The sequence below is a fragment of the Carassius auratus genome, unplaced genomic scaffold (genome assembly GCF_003368295.1).
Source record: "Carassius auratus strain Wakin unplaced genomic scaffold, ASM336829v1 scaf_tig00030296, whole genome shotgun sequence".
Taxonomy (NCBI): Eukaryota; Metazoa; Chordata; class Actinopteri; order Cypriniformes; family Cyprinidae; genus Carassius; species Carassius auratus.
In genome coordinates, this window is record NW_020525843.1 from 108,339 (window position 1) to 131,009 (window position 22,671).

General features: G+C 38.0%; 2 protein-coding genes across 2 annotated transcripts in view; both read right to left on the reverse strand.

The window, feature by feature from the left end:
* Positions 1–56: 56 nt before the first annotated feature.
* On the reverse strand, positions 57–7,422 carry LOC113080164 (protein-tyrosine kinase 6-like). Its single transcript, XM_026252400.1, has 8 exons — positions 6,872–7,422; positions 6,421–6,542; positions 5,852–6,018; positions 3,407–3,575; positions 2,861–3,019; positions 738–919; positions 490–643; positions 57–400 (listed from the first exon to the last, which is right to left on the reverse strand). Exons 1-8 carry the CDS (start codon positions 7,210–7,212, stop codon positions 174–176), a joined length of 1,521 nt encoding a protein of 506 aa, XP_026108185.1. The 5' UTR covers positions 7,213–7,422; the 3' UTR covers positions 57–173.
* A 5,209-nt stretch (positions 7,423–12,631) lies between these two features.
* Positions 12,632–22,671, reverse strand: part of LOC113080159 (nucleolar protein 4-like) — a 37,497-nt gene continuing 27,457 nt past the window's right edge. The window contains exons 5-11 of the mRNA XM_026252398.1: positions 20,615–20,768; positions 15,692–15,981; positions 15,398–15,583; positions 14,338–14,526; positions 13,581–13,700; positions 13,241–13,430; positions 12,632–13,147 (exon numbers count right to left, since the gene is read on the reverse strand). Coding sequence (XP_026108183.1) covers positions 12,927–13,147; positions 13,241–13,430; positions 13,581–13,700; positions 14,338–14,526; positions 15,398–15,583; positions 15,692–15,981; positions 20,615–20,768 — 1,350 coding nt within the window. The 3' untranslated portion in view covers positions 12,632–12,926. The remainder of the gene's footprint in view (positions 13,148–13,240; positions 13,431–13,580; positions 13,701–14,337; positions 14,527–15,397; positions 15,584–15,691; positions 15,982–20,614; positions 20,769–22,671) is intronic.

Sequence of the window (22,671 nt, forward strand, 5' to 3'; positions counted from 1 at the left end):
TGTTTGATTACATTAAACGTGAATAATTCACAAATGAAATTAGAAAATGAGCACACAAAAAAGTGAAAGTGCGTGAATACTGTAAAAAGGGGTGAAAATGAGGGGAAAGGTGTTTAGATGTACAAACAACTATTGTTGGGACATTTCCACTCATTTGTCTTCGCATGGCCCTGTTAACTGATGCCTTCTGCTGGATCGGATGTGTTATTGCAGCTCTCAGAGCTCCTCTCCATACTGGAGTTCTCCAGGAGCCTTCTCAGTTCATTGAAATCAGGCCTTTCGTGAGCCGAGTCTTTCCAACACATCAGCATTATGTCATAGATGTGCGATGGGCACTTAGTGGGCGAAGGCATTCTGTACCCCGAGGTGATCACCTTGTACACATCTTGGTTTGAGAAAGCTGCAAAAATATACACAAAAAAGATGTACTTTAACCTTTCTTAAACCTGCATGAGAAAAAAAGAGACATAAATGATGTATATACTGTACCTGGATACGGGACTCCACCATATGTGAACATTTCATACAGGAGGACCCCAAATGACCAAACATCAGATTTGTTGGAGAACCTTCCATGGCTGATGGCTTCAGGAGCACACCACTTATATGGAATTGTTTTATCTTCAGATGAGTAAAATGGGTCCTGTGAAACAAATGCCCCACATATTTTATTTTAAGCTCATTTTAAGAGTGAATATTTTACACATGATTTTGATAAGCCACAAGGTAATCCTCACCTTGACGATGCGGGCTAGGCCAAAGTCGGCCACTTTACAGATGTAGTTGAGTCCCACTAGAACATTCCGGGCTGCCAGGTCTCTGTGGATGCTGTTCTGCTCCTCAAGGTACGCCATCCCATCAGCCACCTGGCTTGCCATTTCTATCAGTTCCTGCGGTTCCAGGTTCTGCCCCTCCTCACCTGTGAAGGGAAAACTGAAGGAATCATGTCTGTCTGCTTTAAGATTTTAGAAAAACAAGACTCAATCTGAGGAGAGCTATTATATGTGTATATGTGAGTCCCAGTAATTTGTTTATGAAGAAATGCGATACTAAGCAAAAAATAACAAACAAAACCAAAAACAAAACTTGTTTTTTTTGGACTACTTAGTCTTTTATGTACATTTATTAAGGATATCATTATTATTGTTATCATTATTAAACATGAACGAACATCAGAGAGGAAAAAAAAATTTCTCATGCAGTTGCTCAGTTAATCTGTTTTTATAATTACCGAAATATATTTATAAAACAGCTTGTAAAGATGTCTAAAGCAACATTTACCTCAGGAAAATCATTTATATACTTAGCTCATTATAAATACATTGTAGATTTTGTAGAACTTTGTAGAAGAGCCAACATTTTAAATACACATTAAATATGTGCACTAATATATTATATAAAAGCATAACATTTTTTACCTTATACCGATTTCCCAATAAAAAAAAGTTAATGTATGTTTGAATAAATCTCATAATTCTGAAAAAATTGTTTGGCATCTTTAGAGGCCCTTATCTCAGAAACAAGTTTTTTGTGACATATGACATTTAAATTATTATATCTCAACAACTGTTTGGAGTAGAAACAATGGTATCATTGATTGGTATCAAAGACTTAAAACAAGAATGATTTCAATTATATGAGAATAGGGAGGTCCACCTTACAGCTATAACAATAACAACTACAAAACAACTTGGAAGCACTTTCAAAAAAAATTTTCAGCTGATGAATATTATAAAAAAGCATTAACAGCCAGTCAGAATCTATTCAAGTTAACAGAGCAGGTCACAGAACAGCAGTGCGCACTCACAATAAACAGAGCATTATCACGCGTTGGTGTGGACACTAATATAGTTATAATTATGGTTATCTTCATAGTTATTGTTTTTAGTGTGACTGGGCCTTTAGATTTTATACTTTCACACAGGGGCGGAGCCAGAAGATGTAAACATTCGGGGCTTAGCCCAAACCTAGGGGGCTGCAGGGGTGTATTCCGCAGGGGAGATTTTTTCCCCCCATTTATGTCAGCTAAATGCACTATTTTTCAGGCTGTTTGAGATAACAGAATGCCTAAAAATCTATACACTATCTGGGAAAATGATGGTTACTCAGAAAAAAAAATATTCACCCAGTAGAGCCTACAAACTATTTTGTATTTAATTGTTCTCCAGCTATATTTCTCAATTAATCTATCTTCTTATCCCACTAATGTGCCGAGAACAGTTGTAAAACATGCCCTGAAATAACTTAGCATTTGATACATTGGGATATATTGCTTTTGAATCTCTCTCTGGCCGGTGAGGTTTGCTGTTACGAGTTCCTTTTAAAAAAAATTGTTATGTCCATAATGTTAATTTCAGGCGGTTAGTCAGTGAGCTCGCTGCGACGGCGGTGAAATAAAAAGCCCACCAGCCCCTAATGACAACGACGAAGAAGATGATTTATATTCTTCTTCGTTAGTTTTTATCAGCAGTTGGCAAACAAGCGAAGTGATGCGTGATGCTTTACCGTCCGCCACAACGCACAGTAATAGAGCTTTTGTTTCTTTTTTTTTGCCGCTCCAGTCTGAGAGACTGAGAGGAAATGAAACAAAGTTGAAGTTATTTTAAAAAAGCTAAAAGACTCGGGGCTTTTGACAAAACATTCGGGGCTTAAGCCCCATTAGCCACCCCCCCGCTCCGCCCCTGCTTTCACATTCAGTGCATAAAACTCAAAAAGTGTTTGTGGTCGAAACAGGTCAAAATGATGTACAAGGTCACATATAATTACCCTTATTGACATATTACAGTAAACGTTTAAAGCCGATGTAAAAAAAAACATTCATATTTACTGGGCTGATGTTAGATAATAAAGAGGTTGTGACCTCGGAGGAAACTGAGCAGGTTGCCTTTTTCCATAAGCTCAGTGATGATGTAGAAGGGGGTGGAGCTTGTGCAGACGGCAAAGAGTGTGATGAGATGTCTGTGCCTCAGGTTTTTCAGTATTTGAGTCTCCCACAGGAACTCCTTGTGATCGAGAGACTCTAGAGGAAGAGTAGGAAACAGATAGAGCACCTCAGATAAGCATCAGTACAATAGTGTGCTGGAGCAATAGAGTGTGTATTAATACATCTGTCAAAATACAAAAAATGTATTCGTTCAGGGGAATTTTTCACTAATAGGCTTCAGATGTATTCTTCAAGAGTTTTCTTTGTGCTACGTGCTCTATTGGATATAGGTTATGGGGGGAGTAGACTATGTTCTCATTCCTCCAGCTCTCACATTCACAGAACAAGAAACACAACATTTCTCACATTCACACAGTGTCAGGAACAGTAAACAAGTTGGCAAAGAAAAAGTAACCCATTCTATTTGAAATATCCATTAGACTTCATTTAGCCTTCTTTCCTATTTACATGCATCAACCCTACCATTGTTTTTGAGGATCTTGATGGCCACATTGACCATGCCTTTCCATTTTCCACGATAAACATCAGCAAAGTATCCTTTACCAAGCTCCTCTTCCAGAGTGAATTCCTCTTTAGGTAACTCCCATTCATCTACTGTTTGGTGGGAAAGATCCTGAGGTTTTGGTTCTGGCTGTTAGTAGAAGAAGAAAGAGATAAACTCTGTAATGGAAGTGTGCAGTAATACAGACAAATGCATTCAGTTAAATATACATATTGTACATTCAGTTGTGGTAATAATTCAGTTTGCTGATATACAGGAATCTCTCTCTCTATATATATATAATATATAGGCAGAATATGTAGGGGTTGGATTAAATAATTTGACCATGCAGGCCTTAAAACAGCATCAAACCTTCTTAGAATAGCTTCATACAACTTTTGATTAGTCTTCAGGTGTATGTATCTATAATCAATGCCAGTTGATAAATAAGACAATCTCAGTTTTTTCTGTAGTCTACACAAATTAGATTAACCCCAATAATAATGGGTGTTCACATTGTTTTGTCCAACCCCTGTATGTGTGAAATATTGGGCCTGCGGGTAAATTCAACATGATTAGTTATTTAAAGGGGTCATATGAGGCTTTTTAAAATATCATTATTTTGTGTATTTGGTGTAACAGAATATGTTGACATGCTTTAATGTTCAAAAAACACATTATTTTTCAAACACTGTACATTATTGTAGGTCCTCTATGCTCCGCCTTTCTCAAAGGTGTAGTTTTCTGCAAAGTCCCTCCATCTGACAAGCGCAGTCTGCTCTGATTGACCAATTGACCCAGTGCATTGTGATTGGGCAAACACCGACCCTTTCCATAACCGCGAGCATCATCTTTCAAAATAAATCTAAAGACGATTAATAATGTCTTTAGTTTAACCATCAGTTCAAGCCTGTAATGCATACAGAGTCGTGTGACGGACACAGTGTTTGCAGTACACAAGCCATGGACAGTTAAGGCAGCTGATTCCACTGTGCGACCGTCTCTCTCTCACACACACACAGACACGCACGCCCACAAACACAGGACGTGCAAAACTCTGCATTTGAACAGTAAATAGGAAATACTTAAACTAATAACAAAACATACTTCCAGTAACTGATTCAGAAACACCAGATTGTCGTAGCAAAGTCAGAATTGCCTCTTCTCCTAGGTTCACGAAACAGCCATCCATAAATTGTGTCGTTGGTCTGTTGTAAGTAATCTTAAAGATTCCTAAATGCATCTACTTTCAGAAGGCCAAATATAGCGCTTTTGCTCTCGCCTAGAAACACACAGCATCTCCCTGACATGGCTGCTTCAACACTAACTGTGGTTACTGAAACTACGGCTTCTTTCGTTGTGTGATCATTTGGGCAGCATTATGCAAATATTTCCAAATAGTGACATAGACATGTGGGGGCGTGTTAGAACGAGCTGTTTTAATGGGGATGGCAGAGTCTTAACTTTGATAAAGAATATCTCTTTGGTTTTGAGACGTTAGTCTTTGCAAGCTTCAAAATGGATACAAAAGCATCATAGTGTGAAGGAATCATTGAATCAGATGATTCCTTGATTAGAATGAAAAGAGGGATTTGTTCATGAATTGTATAGAACTGCTCTTATGGACTTGCAAAAGACAGGATTGCCATGAATGTCAAGAATGTAGGGGATAAACTACGTATTTGATGACTTTGGAAGACCTGAAATATTCTACGGAGTTCATGTGGCTCACTTTTATTATACTTTTTAGCTATTTGGAATTTTGACAGTGAAGGAGTGATAATCAGAAAGGAGTATAATCAAAGTTATTCATCAAGTTATTAATATTGAAAGAAGTAATTAGTTACTATATATATTAATAAATAGTAAGACATCAAAATGTATCTACATATCTTTCCACCTTGCAGTTGAGGAGTTGAACTCTGTAACAGTAAGCTCTTTTGCCATGTCTGCCATGTCACAGAGGTCGAGTTTAACATCCATGTGTGGAGATTTTTAAGTTTATCTGTTTCAACCAATCAGAATCCTCCGGACCTGTGCCTTGATGTAATTAGTAACCCATGATAGAATTTAATTGCTGGTGATTTGAACATGTACGCTGAGCTGCCTATGAACTCCATTGAGAGTGTTGAGGCTGACTTCTGCTGAAGAAACTATAAACTATTTAATTCAGTAAACTATACTTCAATTGATTGCATCTCTGACTCCTTGTCGTCATTTCATCAACCGGTCCTTTGGGTTTAACTGTAAATTCCCCTACAACAGCATAAATCCTATTATAACTTTTGTACAAGAGTGGCCAGCGTATTCTTCAAAAATTTACCTTTTGTGTTTAACAGAAGAAAGCAAATTGTTTAAAAAAAAAAAAAAACATGATGTATGTAAACAATGTCAAATTTTACTTGAATGATTTGTCTTTCACTCACCCGTGCACATGGCTGTGTGAGACAGATACCACAGCTCATTATGTTCGTCTTATAGTGCTCCACCAGATTCTCCAGGCTCTGAAACATCAGACTCTGATCCAAATAGAAACTTGCATTCTGATTCCGATGGACCACAATGTGTTTCACTACCCTGTCACTAATTAACACTGATGGAATGATGCACAAAGGGATAGAGATAGTAGAGGAGCACTGTTAACAGATGTTCTGATGAACTGCATCTAACATGAATTAACCCAGTGTTTCCCAACCCTGTTCCTTGAGGCACACCAACAATTTAAATTTTTGAACTTTTCCAAATAAAAGACACTTTAATCAGTGTAATCTACAGGAATAGGGTTGGAAAGAAGAACATGTTTGGACTATAAGCACAGCAGGTCTAATTATAACCTGACTGACCACATTTCCAGTGTAACAAAAAGCGAATGCCTCAAAGATTAATTTACTACATCATAACAATGATGTTGGATATGCAGTGTTACTTTTATAGGCTAATAGCATGGACAGAACTGGATGTAAAACCAAATTCAATAGACACAACAATTACATACCTGATAATACACAACCTATGTGATCTTTTTCACTGTGTCGCAACAAAAAAGCACCAACTCCATTCCCTGGAGCCAGCAGCAAATTCTGGGTCTCAAAGCGGTTCAGCGTCCCAAAATACCAACTAAAGAAGAACACAGTTGTTCAGATGTTGCACAAAGGTCTCAAACCCAAACCACATTGGGACAGGACAGGAGTTGGGGCAGGAAAATATGATAATTAAAAAAAAAAATGGCATTCTGTAGGCTATTCTGAATTGATATTGCTTTTAGTCATAAAGGTGTTAATTTTGTTGTTAGGTAAGTACTGAAAAAAAAGTTTATTTTAATTTTTACATATAATTATTTATCAGATGTTATTTTTAAAGCCAACCTAGAGTGTCTGTGGATTGTTTTTACTGACAGAGTAGATGGTCTAAGAAAAAAAGAATAGAAAAAAAAGTAGCCTACTTACGGTTGCTCTTTCACCGTCTTCCTTCTCGCTAGGTAGTTTTGAGGAACGAAGCCCTTGTTTGTCACCCTTCCGTTGCTGTCCAGTTTAACGGCAGTCCACCAGTCACCCTGACGCTCGCAGATTCGGAACTGCTCTCCTTTCTGGAAGGACAGTTCCTCGTCCGCGCGAGCCTGGAAGGGCCACAGCGCCGTGTAGATTTCACCGGCGGGCTCAGAAGAGGACGGATTCGAAGCAAGTTTGGTGGTATTCGCTGGTTTTTCAACTTCGGTCTTAGATGACCCGAACAGTCTCTCACAAAGCGCCCCCAAACTGAGGCACGAGCGGCTCCCGTCATTGGACATTTCATTTGAATGTGAATCGATGCCTGTAACAGGTTCCGGACTGATGGTACGTGGAAGCTAAGTCTTCTACCGGCAAATGACTAAACACGAGTGAAAGAGCTGGGAGGAGCACACACAGGTGTGCCTCAACCGCCGTCAATCTGGACAGTATTTTTGACAGCGCCTGTAGCCCTGTACCCAAGAAAGCTATTTAATTATGCAGCACAATCAGATTTGAGACACGGCCAAATGTGAAACGCGTTCGAAACTCGGCTAGCTTTACACTTCTTAAAGTTTAGATCCGGAATAGTATGTACTGTTCATATATGACAGAAACAATTAATTTCCTAAATGTAAAATGTGAGCAAGATTAGACTGTTTTTTTATCGATTTTACTTTTTATAGGCCTAATATGTAGAATGAATTTATGTAAATTGGGATACTGTTCCTATTTGCCTTTGAGATGAAATTATCTTTGCCATTATGTAAAACATAGATTTTGTACTCTTGTATACTGTATTGCATAAAAAAGATACTTGAGCCACCATATGGAGTTTCACTGTTTTCAGACGCTGCCAGAACCATTCTAGGCTTTCAGAATTTCTAGGCTCTTTTCAAAAAGGGCAGTTTTCAAAACCGTTAAAAGTTTCTGCAAGAACTCTAATAGAGTGTCCGCAGTTCTTCCAGTAATGCTTTCATAAGGAAAACGTTTTAGGCTCCAATTAAAGCAGTCTAGAGTTTCTCCAAATGGTAGCACTGTGTGTTGTGGGCTGAGGAACTCTTAACAGTGCTTCAATTTTTACATTGCATACTGCTCTGGGAAAACAACAAAGCTACAAAAACACCTGCTCTTCATTCTGGTGACAAAGGACAAGAAAACAGAGATCATGGCTACTGAAAGAAAGGCAGACTGCAATGTGACTTCAGTTCACAGATTTTATTCAGACAGCTCTGGAGGAAAGAGCAACTCGGGTTGCAGGTGCTTTCTCTGACCACAGCGATGACACCACACTGAAAACTTTAAAATGTCTTAGAATGAGTCTCTCGGCAAAGTGATATGTAAAAGGCAGGAAATTCACCCACCTGTGCTTTTTCATTTTTCTTCTTTTCTTTGTTTTTACATTAAACAAACAGAATTGAATTTCACCTGCCATATTCTCCATCTTTTAGGCGGTTCACATATATTTATATATATAATTATGTTTATCAACACTTTTCTAAAGAATTCAAATATTCAGCCACATGTACTGGATTCACTTTGAAATCACAATAAATATATATATAAAAAAAACAAAACACATACATAGCAAATCCAATATAATCGGGTTGATATTGGAGAGAGGGAGGACTCGTCAGCCAAGACGTAGAGACCTGGTTAAAAAAAGTAACACAGATCCAAAGGGTTCCTGAGGTTTGCATGTGTCCCGTACATAAGAACAGTGCAAGGGGAATGGCTTTCTGACTCACTAGGAGGCTTCTGACTGAGGTCAAAGAGCACAGATCAGCTGGTTTATGAGTTGGGTGAATCTGCCCCAACCCAAACACAATGCCCCAGTCTATATTCCCAATAATATAAAAAAATGACATGACATCAAGAGTTTTGTCTTTAGATTTTTCTCTAGAACAAGCATAAATAACTAGGGGACTACTGTAAGGGGGCATTTTACTCCCACATTTGTGGAGAAGAAAATTAGTGGTGCCCTTTGAGCTGATGATAAGTCCCTCCTCTCTCTCGTCCTCGGCATCTACGATCAGTAGTGACAACCACACGTCTAAAGGCCCTTACACAGACAACGTTTTGCACTGGATGTGAAACTGAAGTTGCTTGACAAAGGAAAAAACAAAAGCAATTTACACAATGTTCTTAATCGTCTTTAAAAACCATTTGCATGGATTAAAGCAACTTGAGAAAATAAATATGCAGAGATTGATGCACAAAAGTGTGCAAAGGCCTTTACTGTGGTTTAAGTTAAGCACGTCCATGTTCTCCTCCATTCATATTTGATTTAAAGTAAAAAGCACATTGTGGGATCACGACAGGACGATAGGCAGGGCTTTACTAGGACAAACAAAACCAACAACAACAGAAATTAAAGCAACAACAAAAAAAATCTTAAATTCTGTACATGTAAACATCACACACTTCCACTGAGTCAAAAAACCAGAAAGAAATCATACAAAGCTTCACATTGGTATACAAAGAGAAACTGAGCTTCAGCCTACAGTTTCTAATAAGTACAGGATTAAAAACAAATCAAATACCATAATCATAATAATATTACAAAGCACCACAAAATTAAAATATATCACAGGCAATGGTTGTTACCACATTTGATTGCAGAGTTTAGCTGCACGGTTAAAAATAAAAGTTGTAGAATTTCTTTCCTTTTCCTTTTTCTTTTCATGTGTCATGTGTTCACCAACCTCAGATGTCCAGACAGCTTCCTAAAAATCTTACACTTCTAATGTCATTTAGAAACAAAATGTACAAAACAAAGAGCAAAAAATCAGAGCAAACAAAGATCAATGACCTGGTACAACTTTCAAACTCTCAGTACACCAACACATTTATGGTGTGAGTAAATTCAAATGCTCGCTTTCTTGCAATCACCAAATAATTAGAATAAGCCCAGACACATTTTTCTTTCCTCAACTCAAAGCCCAATGCTTGACGGGTTCACATTCTCCTGCATGGTGTAAGGGAACAAATAATTACAATATAAAGCAAATAAAGACAGAACATTATGGCTTGAGAATGATCAGCTGCATTTCATAATTTAGGATCATTTAGTTGGTTTTAAGGCTCCATCCCATAAACATTTTTCCTTCGCGGATTGTAAAGTGCTACTATGTTAACCAATTTAATCATTTATAAAGTGTAACATCTGAATATAACTTAACTAATGATCCTGCACATATAATTTCATTTGTTTATCAATGAATCTATTTCAATGAGTAACAAGTAAGAGGTAATAAGCAGGCTTTGAGCCATGTATCAACTGTAACTAAGCTGTTGAAGAACTTTTTTCTCTTTAGAAGTTGTGTCATTTGGATGTCGTATTCAGTCATTTGGAGACCAATCTGAGATGCATGTTTTACATTTGGAATATTGAGACTCGCAACATTGATTCCCTTCAGTGTTCTACAACCAGAGTTTTTAAAGAAAAAGTCAACAAGAAATATATTTAATTTACTAAATAAAAAAGTTACACAAAACAACAAATAAAGCACAACTGGAATAGCAAGACAGAAATAAATATATCCAGATAATAAAAAAAAAAGAATGTTTGCAGCTAAACAGGAAAATGCTCTGTTCCGCATAATCATGTTGCAGAGTGAGGACACGGTTCAAGCTATGGCTACAAGACTTGAAGGCCCTGTATTGTCACCACTCCACTAAAGGCTAGAGAGTCAGAGTGAGACCTAACACAACAACGCTATGCCGTTTTCCGAGGGATCAAGTCACAATTGTTCAGGATTGTCTTTTGCTTTTTTTTGAATACAGTTTTTAACAATGGCATTTGTGTACATGAGAAAATGCAGCCAGGAGGAAGAATGAGGCTGGTGTTTGAGGGGCAATGCATCGTCAATGTTCTACACTCGGTTCCTGCGGATGATGCTACCTTAGTCCACCAATCAATGCCTCTTTAAGCTCTTGGGTGTTGCTGACTGAAAGCAAAGGATGTCACTGTTGTTTACCTTCTGCTAATATTAGGTCCTTTCTCTCAAACTCACTATGTATATACAGCATTTGTGCCAATAAGACGTTAAGTCCCTCTGTTTTGATTGGTCCCTGTGAAGATGAAAGTGTCTCAGTCATGAGGTTAGAAAAAAAAGAGCAGCATTCACAACTTAACAGAATGTGTTTTCGACACAGTGCAGCATGGGGACTGCAGTCGTTGTTCTTTTTTTCCTTTTTTTTTTTTTTAACAAGTCAATCTACGGCCCTCTTGTCTGGGAGGTCAATGTCCCTCGTGTTCCTGTGAGAAAATTTTCCTACAGTGCATGGAGGTTTGCCAAGGCAATCGAGCATTTAAGTTCAAAGTGTTCAACTCAGCACAGCTTCATTTGCATAATGTCCAACATTCCCAACCAGTAGAATTTCAGCATCTTCTTATTTTTGCAACCACTAATCACCATTTATTTTCGCAGTCTTTTAAGTGTGCATGTGTAAGCTAGGATGAAATTTCTTAAATTTGAATGAGGAATATATATATATGTACAAAAGACATCTGTTAATGTGTTTCTGAATGAAAACACACTATAACGATTATCATCTACATTGCACCTTCTCCCCAAACCTCATTAGCATTGAACAGAAGAAGAGAGATCTTACAAAAACCCTTTTCTCTTAGATCTGTTCTATATCTAAAATGGCTAAATCTGGAGCAAAGCTGCTGCGTGGATATGTCTATGGTAAAAGAACAACTAATACATCTGAGGAACTTTTCAAATTCTATAAAACAAGATGCCATTGACATATAGGAACCTAATCTATGTATTTTGTGCCATAGCGTAAACTTTAGGCAGGAGATGACATCATTCTGTGTAGGTTTTGGGCATCACTCCTAAATTTACAGCTATTTTTTGTTTTTTTGTGTGCGTGTGTGTGTGTCTCAAAAGTCTGAACTCTCTGTGGTGGACTGATAGCTCTCACTGTGTGATTGTGCTCTGTGCAAGACACTTGCAATGCTGCTGTGAGTACAGACACCTCTTGCTTTGTGTTCTGACCATCTCATCATAAAACCACGTTTAACAAGACATCTCAGCCCTCCGAAAAGGATTAAACCTCGCTGGACTCAAAGGTAAGGAAATTTGATAAAGACACTATCATGGACATAAAGCTGTCATGAGCAATGTGTGATAGGTAGGTTTATAGAAAGAGCATAGGCAGTTTGGGGGATATCGGGGGGATTCGAGTGTCTGAAACTGTTTTATCTTTGATTTTGTAAAGCTTAGAAATAAAGTTATCTTCATAAATACATTAATAATTTATATCAAATCATAAATTATATTAATAAATATATGATATTTGTATTAATTATATTGTTGTGGGCAAAATTCGGCTTTTTCCTGTTCTGTGTCAATACATTTTGTTTGCTGTGCGCAAGAATCAACAAGATACCTCAAGTGCCTTAAACACTGATTCTAGTGACTGCAGTTTGTTCTTCTATGTGCATGGTCATTTTATTTAGAATGGTAACATAATACATGGTTTTTATTTTAACAATTTACTACAGTGCAATAAAAGGTTAAAATTAAATCCATGTATTATGTTGGCATTCCAGATAAAGTTACCAGTTACTCATGGTTACACCTCAAGGTTTTTATCTAACAACCCCGTAATTACTTTAAAGTTTTTATGAGAGGTAGCGTTTCATATAAATATTGGAAACAATGACCTGTGCTTTGCTTTTTACTGAAAATATGCAACAATAATAATAATAAGTAATTTACATTTAAATAAAATGTTGTGTTATGTTTTTAAAAAATTCGCAAATTACAAGTTCATGGCCAGTGAACCATGTTATTAATATTTTACCCTGTATGTGCGTTTCAGACACCGCTTCTTCTGATCCCCCCATTTTGCTCCCCCTAAGTGGTGTCAAACTCCGCCTATGGGCTTTAGGTGTATATGTGTGTAAGTGCACATAGCTACATGTAACTTTCCTGTCATAGTGTGCATTTTTGTGTGTGTTAAAGAGAGACGGGCAGCACCAGCCTGTGTGCAGTTCTCAGTTCTGCTGCAGTATGAGGTTCTCGAGCTCGTCAGCAGAGCGGAGCAGGAAGGCCGCAGACTCACGGTAGCCTGCAATCAGTTGCCGAACCGCCGTGACCTCGGGCGGGCTGAGCTGGGCAGATGCCCCTCCGCCCCCTCCGCCCTGACCATGACTGTTTGAACTGGAGGAGGACGTGCTGTTGGATGCCAAAGATTTTATACTGAGATCAGTGGGACCTAAAAAAAGGAGGGACATTTATGTAAAATAATTATCCAGTAGATTTAAAGAAAATACTGGAATAGGGTTATTACAATATGCGTTTCACCCACCATTGGTTTGTGTTGTGCCATTGTTTTGGAGGCTGTTGCCAATGGTCCCGTATCCACGGAAACTGTAATTAAGTCCACCATTGGTGTAGAGTTGGTCCTGGGAGTAGGCTGAGGCGGCCAGTGTGAAGCCTGAGTTAGCCAGAGCAGCCGGATCTCTGGAGTTAGGCTTGTCTGCTGCAAATGACTCATCCTGTATGGACAAAATGGAAGGACAAAGAGAAGCGATAAGGCAAAGAAAGACACAGATATCTCACCAAGTATTCTAAAAACCAATCAACATTTTCTTGGAATGCATTCAATTTGATTTAATATCTAGAGATCAGTGCCCACATGCACTCACATGGGCCTGATAGATGTCAAGGCGCATCCTCTTCGCAGCATTCCGTGTTTCGCTCTCACATGCAGCAGCAAGGATGTTCTCAGCCATGGCGGAGGTGAGGTGAGGGGGTGTGGGCCGTGTCTGACGCCATCGGAGAGGGCAGAAAGCAAAGGTCACCACCTTATGAATTTCTTACAATGTTCTAATCTTGTAGGATGTTGTTTTTAAGTCATATTATAATTTAAACCGTAGTAAAAATCTGTATTATTTTAGCCTTTCTCTGGAACTGAACTCATTCAAATTGATATTTTATTAAAAAGTTAACGAAAGATCATTTAAAAGGGAAAATAACAGTATAGACATATATCCTTCTTGTTGCAACTACTCATATACATTCAAGTAAAAAAAAACACACAAAAAAAACAGTAATTCTTTGGCTCTATTAGCACAATTGTTTTCCGAAATGCCTGTTTGACAACATTTAATTCAAATGAGATGCAGAAAATAAGTCCAAAATAAGGTCATGGAGCTAATAAGTTGAATCAGAGTTGGTAAATAATAATGTTCAGTGCTGTGGTCCTCAAGTACCAGGGTTAAAAATTCACTGGCTGTAACCGTATCAGCCACTAGAGGTCAGTAGTTTGCTATATGTAGCAGAAAAATAATCAAGCTTGAATTTGATTTTATACATTTTAGGTTTTGTGTGGTATTGTCATAGCACAGATGATTACGGCAGATGTGCGTGTTTGTTTGTCAGCAAATTCCCATGTCTCCCTACCTCAAAGCCACCCTTCTTCATGCGGCGACAGGATTTGAGGTAGGTTCGGATACGTTTGCGAGCACGTTCTTGGAACTCTGGGAACTGGCGGCTGCAGGACTCGATGATAGCCTGGATTTTCTCTTTGGGCTGCTTTGAGATTGGAACCATCCGGTCTAAGTTCTCATCCACAAACAGCCGCACAAACATCTGAAAACAAAGAAATATAAGAGTAGTCCAACAAATGAAATAGAAAAGAATAGAGCATATAACAGGAAAAGAAATGTATTTAATTTAATCTGATGTTTATCATTAAGGTTTAAGCATGAAGAGGGAAGAGAAATGTAACTGGAGAAACTTCTACTTCAGCATTGAGAGGAAAATAATCATTAGGGTTCAGCAGGGCACCGAGTTGTTTCTATTTTTATTCAAATTATTTTTTTCCTCAATGTAATTTATATTACCAGCATAACAATTTGAGAGAAAGGTGGAAATTAAAAAGTCATTGTAAGAATTTCTGTATGTCTTCATACTTGTTTTCTCAAGCTGCATGAACTCCACCAGTCTGTGTAAAACCTGACAATCATATTAATTAGACTAATATAATTTAAGTGCTATATTTCTTTTCCAAATAATACTAATTAGGTTTAAACTAGTTTTTCAGTCTTATTTTAGTTTTTACTTTTTTCCAGTAACTAGTTTTGGAACTTCAACCCAAACCTAGTTACCAAGGCAACATTTACAACTTTTTTAAAAGAGTTTTTGCCAAATATTTCTATTTTATTTCTGCTGTATTTCAATTAACATCAATGTTTTGAATAGTTTTAGCTTTGGTTAACTATTTAACCAAATTGTTCTTCTTCATTTTTCGTAAATTACATTTCTTTGCTTTACATTTTTTAAAAGATTACACTGTTTTTGAATCCCAGTCTGTTAAATGTGTTTTTCAGATTTTTGGACTCCACTGTACCTCCAAACATAAGCAATGTAGGTAACTGAAGCTTAACAGCTAGAAAATACAAAATCTAATGTCCACTATAAGAAATATGAGCAATAAAGTAGTTAAGGGAATCAGTCTCACATTAAAAGCTTTAAGTCGTTCAGGGTCCAGGCCCTCGGCGTCATTTATCTTGTCACTGTCATCATGGTCATCGTGATCGTCGTCATCATCATCTATGACCTGTGAGCGGCCGGGGGTCATGTCCTCCCCGCACGTGCTCAGTTCCGTCTTGACAGAGTCATAGCTTCCTGAGCTGTACTGAGGGGACTGTACAACAAACAGTATGTCAGAATCTGAACACCATTATACATACTATTACTTTACATTTGAACATTACAATTCTTAAGAATAATACGGAAAAATGTTGTCTCATACCTTGTTACTGTACTCAGTTTTGACGGGGAATTTTCTGTTGGGGTCAGATGCGTAGGATCCGATTGTGAGTCTGTCGCTCAGGTTGACAGGCTGCTGTCCCTCCTGCGATGAAGAGGACGATGAAGTGTTGCTGAAGTCCAGTGGCGCTGCGGCACCATTACCGTTCACCTCTCCGTATGGAACCACCCCCTCAGATGCAGGAACTCCTCCTGTCGCCATGGCAGCACCGCCAGGCGGAGTCAGTGCAGGCAGACCGTTCGCTGTGCTGCCATTCTCTGAAGAGGAATCATCTGAGAGACAGACACAGAAAGAAATGTTTGAATGCGTGTTCATAAAGTCACACATGTGGATGTGGGGTCTAGCTGTATGTGCGTCAGTGTGTGTCTCATGGAGGAAGGAGAGTGTGCTGTGTGAAGGTGTTTGTGTGGACATTGGGGTCAACTGTCAAAGCAGTGGAAGGCAGCAGAGGTGAAGAGAGAGACGGCTGGGATGAGATGGGTGTGTGGTTCTGCCAGAGTCTTCTGACTGGACAGGAGGAAGCATTCGGAAAAACAGAGCTTACAGGTCAAGAGGTGAAAGATGAAAAAGAAAGAACCCTTTTTGTCCACTCTTTTAGAATTAGAATCAGAATCAGAAGAGCTTTATTACCAAGGAATCTGACTTGACGAAAGGGGCTTCCAGTGCAGACATACTGCAGACATACACGTACATGATAGTGCTGACACACATAGAAATAACACAGTAGGGATGGAATATAACACTAATATATGATGTTTAAATAAATGTACAGATGTGTTATACGTGTGCAGATATTTGCAAAGTGTGCAGTTTACAAGTGTACATATTTTTGGATTCTGTGTATAAATATGTCCATTGTGATGTATAATTATGAAAGTTTGATTGTTCAGGCTGAATATAGCCAGCGGGAAAAAAACTGTTCTTGTGCCTGACTGTTCTGGTGGTCAGTGCTCTGTAGCTGTGTGTGAGAACAGATGTGACATGCTAAACCCCTGTGGATTATTTACTGTACACAAAAAACTGAGATGTTATGTATTTTTATTGTCTTGTTTCCAGTAAAAATATATACACTGCTGTTCAGTGGTTTGGGGTTGATACGATTTTTTATGTTTATGAAACAAGTCGTTTAAGTTAAGTTAAGTAAACTAGAAATACTATCACAATTTAAAATAACTCTTGTTCTGCATATCTTTGAGAAAACTGTTACCTTTCTTGTCAGGATTTTTTGATGAACAGAAGATTATAACATTATAAAGCCTTTACTGTCACTTTGCATCCTGAATATAAGTATTAATTTATAAAAATTCGTATTCACTCTAAAATTTTGAACAGTAGAATAAACATTCCTTAAAAAAAGGTTAATTTACTTTAGAAACAATAATAAGGTTTTAATAATAACAACATAATTGTTCTTTAACCATTACAAAAAGGTAAATAAATAAATTGCTTCAATATATATATTGAAGATGTTTAAATCAAGAAATATATGTCCTTTATATATGTCCTTTAAAATTACTTTCAATAATGTTATCGTTTTTAATTAGTGATATTTTAGGCTATTCATTAGCTATCCAATGAGACATTGAGGCCCACTACATGGACAAAGAGATTGGTCTAAATGAACAATACAGTACGTCAGGAACTAATGACATAAACAACAAAAAGGACGGCTCCTCTCTGATGATGGGGTGTGGGTTAAATCATCATTCTCTTGCCCTGTGTGGCTCTAAACAGCACACTAGTCTGCTGTGAGTCAAGGGAGGGATCCATTAGTGCATGGTCACATTTATATAAAGTACAGGATGGGGTAAAAGCCTTATTATTTTGCAAAACACAGGCAGCGGATCATAAACACATCCCATAACAGCCACACTAGACACTGCAGACATTGAAATTACAAGGCAGATTTGAGTAATCAAGGGGCAGTACTGGTAGCCCACAAAAGTGTGTCTGATAACAACAAGAGTAAAAGCTATATCTAAACCAGTCCCAGACAGTCTGGATGTGTTTGCTCCACATAAACAGTGTTGTCAAGGTTTTTTTTTTTCACCTCTTGATATTTCCTATTGAAAGTTTGGAAGGGACATATCACTGTATATATAATCACTGTGTATAATATATATATATATATATATATATATATATATATATATATATATATATATATTCACCCTTCTCTACTATATAGTACAAGAAGAACAGTATGTGAAAAGTTTATATCTGAGTTCAATGTATTCCAGTATCCCTCAACAATAGAAGAAAAAAAAGGACTTGGATAAACTAGTAATTATCTGATTCTACAAAAATCTGTGTAGTAACGGATAAACTGGCAGTATTTTTAGTCCCTATTTCAGGAAGAGAAACTTACAAATGTGTATACCTGTTAAAAGTGTGTTTTATTAATATTTATAAGTAAACACACACACACACACACACACAAAAAAAAAACCTTTGGGCTCTGTAAGACTTTTTAATGTTTCTCAAAGAAGTCTCTCATGCTCACCAAGAGTACATTTACTTCAACTAAATACACAACTAAAATGCTTGTGCTACTATTTTTGTGGAAACCATGATATATTTTTTTCAGGATAGTTTGATGCATAGAAAGTTCAAAACAGCATTTTTTATGTATCGACTGTGTCTTTTGATCAATTTGATCCATCCTTGCTGAATAAGTAGTCATTTCTTTCGGGAAAAAAAAGAAAAAAACCTTCCTGACTATTGCTAACTGATTTAATCTTAAAAGACTTTTACTGTTAACTTCATGTCAGGTTGATTCAGTCATTCTAAGTTATATTCGAAGAAAATGTCGTGGAAAAAAACCTGAAAAATCCTATACTTTGTGCTAACATTTTACACCGGACTCGACTGCCTCATAAACGTGGGTCAGTTTAGCGCTGGAGTTGTGCAAGGATTGCTTCTGAAAGAGGGATCGATACCAATGCTTTATGCTCAAATGTCCAGACATAGCATCACGCATCATATTTTGTTTTCCAAAAGAGCTTCTTGGCTCTCTGTAAGGCTAATGTTGCGAAAGCTATCATTGTCTCTACCTTTTTTCACTAATGCTGCCTTCACATGCTACCAGAATGATCGTGAATAGGAATGTGGTAGTTGAAAATTGCGTTTGGAAGCAATTTAACTTGTCACCGTAACATCTGTCTGCCTGCAAGCATAAGCTATTGAAGCTCTGTACTCTTCTGAGAAGGGGACAGGCTAGCCTGGTTTTGGCAACAAAACCCTCCAGTGGACATGAAAAGCAACCAGTGCCAACAGTGTTAAAGTAGCCCAATTCCATGGGAAAACCGTGAACCTGGCAAAACTGTAAGGGAGGCAGGAGCACAAGCTCATTTTCATTTAAAGGGGACATACACATAAACAAGAGCTTTTGGGCTCATACCCTAAATGTGGCAATTTCAAGAAGCTATGAAAAATTAACTGTGGGGTATTTTGAGATAAAACTTTGCATACACACTCTGGGGACATCAAATAAATATTGAAAATATATTTTATTAATGCATTCTATGGCACCTTTAACAATTTTATAAGTGCAATCATAAACAGTATACCTACCTTGGTTCTGAGACAGCGATAAGTCAAACAAGTTAACCCAGACAAGCTTACAAGATCACAGATCTGACCACCATTCCTAAAATACTATCGTCTCTATATAGGATAATTCCCAGAGGAGCCTCTAAAGCTGTCCGTCAAGGGTAAGGTGCGCTGAGCTTGTGCACAGCCCTATAGTCACTTTCTCTCTCTTTATGATGAAGTAAGTGGACACGCGTCAGTGTGTGTGGCCATACCATTCCCTGCAGCCCCCTTAGAGCAAGATTACATGGGATTAGCCCACAAAGAAGTAACCCAGGCTGCTTCCTCCCTTTCTACCACCCAATAAGACCCTTAACTGTCCCAGCAGCCATTTTAAAAAAACATTTCCACGTCCCCCTCCCCCTGCCCTCATATTCTCTCTCCTGCCCCATTCATACACCGTCACAGCCCCCTGCACTCAGCTGAATTATAGACAAGACAGAGGGAGCGAGTGCTGGTGAAAAGAAGGAAGTGTGTTCAATTCAAAATGGGGGCAGGGTCAACAACCCTGAAGCCTTGCAGTTGTTTACCCTCATCTGCCAAATATTACGCCATAAATTCTGCTTTAGAGATTATTATATTATTTATGACAATTTTTATATTATCTATAGATATCGATTAGAATTTGTAAAATTTTGCTTACATAAACAATAACACAGATGATACAGAAGATATGTAGATTTGATTCAGATTACATATAGAATACAGTATGTCCTTAACTTTGTCATGTAATATGTACTTTTGCCTATAATGTTTGCACTTTCTAATTGTTTGTATATATATATATATATATATATATACACACACACACACACACACACACACACACACATATATATATATATATATACACACACTGAGTATACTGTGTTGTCTGTCTATCTGTGTCTATCTGTCTTTCTGTCTATCTATCTATCTATCTATCTATCTATCTATCTATCACAGAAGCCCAGACAATTGTGGACAGCATACCTTATAGAACTTCACACTGAAGATTTTCACATACAGACCAAAATGAAAAAATAAGGCTGTGTTGGCATGGCTCCGCATACCCCAGACATCCATTTAACCGGCATCTGTCCAGAGCATAATGGAAGAGAGCGAGAGAGGCTGGAGTGCCGGGAAAAGGGCTATAATGGGCCTTCAGGCACCTCTTCAACATCAGCTTTACAAGACACTTATCAGACTCTCACAAGCACAAAGTCTTCACTGATAAATGCTGACAAACATCCGTAAAAGGTGGCTGTAATTTCAATGAAATGTACAGCTACGTAAACACAGTGTGAATGAGAAAAAGAGAGAGAGATATCATACCTTCTTCCTCTTTAATGCTGGGCTGTGGCGGTGTAGGCATCCTCTCTGTGTACGGGGCGGTGGGGCTGCTGGGCTCTGCGGCTGGAGCACGCTCAGTAGAGACCCACGCGGGCTCAGCCATGTCCAAATCCTCACTGCTTACCGAACTCTCATCCTGTATGTGTGTGTGAGAGAGAAGAGGGGGGGGGGGGGGGGGGGGGAGTCAGAGAGCTCAGGATATTCTGTGCACAAAACGAAGCTTACCCACCCCACTATCACCTAGACATCACTAGATTCTCCCACATCGCCTCCACAGCATCTAGACAGCCAGAGTCCTCAAACTTGAGTCAAAATAAACATTCTCTTTCCTGCACTTCCTGTTTGGTTCATCCATGCTGCTATATGTTCGATGTAAATTAGGCAACACCTCACTTTACAAACAGTTTTCTTTTTTACATCAGTCCATTATCATCCCAGTGTGTCCTTTCTTGAGGAAACTCCACATTCTGGGATGGGGGTGGAAATGGACAGAAGGAGGAGACTCTTAAATAATTAGTGACTATGAAGGGAGCTATTTTTAACCCTGTTGGAACCAAAACCCAAAAGATGCACACACACCATGAGGAGAGCATAAGATATGTATTGTTTCGTCAGGAATCACACAATGGTTGGGAATTACAGAACAACTTGTAGTACAAACAGTTCACTGCATGCACATTTTTGTCTTTAGAGGTCAGAACTGTGTAAAAATCCACATAGTGTATTTATGCTTTCACAGCAGTGTTCATTTGCCGGTGTTAACTAAAACTACCAACTATTAAAACATTTTTGGTGATTCAAAGAAAGCTTAAAAATAAAATGAAAAATGTAAAATAAAAAGTAACTGAACTGAAATTTGTAATTCAAGTACTAAATTACTAAAACTAAAGTATTTAAATCAATATATATAACTACTAAAAAGCAAATGAAATAAAATGTCAAAAGTATTTATTTTAACAATAATATACAGAAAACACAAATAATGTCAAACCATAACAGGTTGTAGTATTTATTATTATAAAATAGCATGCGAAAACTGCATAGTAAGAGTACATTGAAGTACTGACTGTTTTTTAGAAACTAATTTCATTATGACATGCTGTTACAGCACAACGTATTCTGACTATATCAAGCTACTTACTTCAAGTTCAAATTCTGAAAGCTAAGGAAAAACTGTCAGTTTTACTAGTATTCAGCTCTTACAGCTTAACTCCTTCCTGGATGTTGTTTTTTTCTTCTAATAATATTGGTTCTGCATTGCTTGTGCAAATATTTCTCATCAGTGTGTTCTAATCCAAACTAATTATCATCAAAGACCAAATATTTTTTCAGCATGAATTTATTTTAAATATACTTTCCATCATCTATTCATGCTGACACAGTGTGTATGTCAGAATAAGCGCTTTCCATGTTTAGCAGACTGAAGGCATAGCAAATTACGTCGTGACCCTTGCCTTCACCTACGCTATAGGCGTGAACACACCTCTCTACCTCCGCTGTTGTCATGACAATGAAGCTGAGAGAAAGTTCACCATGATTTGCAGCAGGTTTTAGTGCTTCTGGTAAAGTTAGCATCAACATTTTCTTCATCGCCTCCCCTCCCCAACCAGTCCAGAAAAACCCATAATACACCCTGTGCCACCCATCTGCTCAGATCAAAACCTTACAAAATACAAATGCTAATCTTCTAGCCGCTGTGTTAAAGACTAGCATCCACCCCCACCCATGTGTGCCACTTCCTCATTTTTAGCACAAACAAACCCCTCTTTTCATTATCCAACCATCCCCCTCTGCACTAATACACCCTAAACATGAACATTTCCTTGTTTATCCAAAAGACCCTCAAGCACCTGGGCATTAAATTACTCCATTCTCAGCTGTATTTATTAACATACTTCAGCTTGCCCTGACAATTAAAAGTAATTCCCAACAAGCTCAATTTATTTAGCATCCCATTACCGAGAATCTTTCTCTCCCCACACACACACACAAACAAACAAATCCGGACTCCACGCTACAGGATGTGTCCCTGATTCCGC

Bases quoted from the DNA above. Each gene is read 5' to 3' on its own strand.
- LOC113080164 (XM_026252400.1), bottom strand. From the start codon at position 7,212: ATGTCCAATGACGGGAGCCGCTCGTGCCTCAGTTTGGGGGCGCTTTGT. The intron at 920-2,860 runs GTCACAACCTCT...TTCCCTTCACAG, and splicing joins CCTGCTCAGTTTCCTCCGAG to GTGAGGAGGGGCAGAACCTG. The intron at 401-489 runs GTACAGTATATA...ATATTTTTGCAG, and splicing joins TGGTGGAGTCCCGTATCCAG to CTTTCTCAAACCAAGATGTG.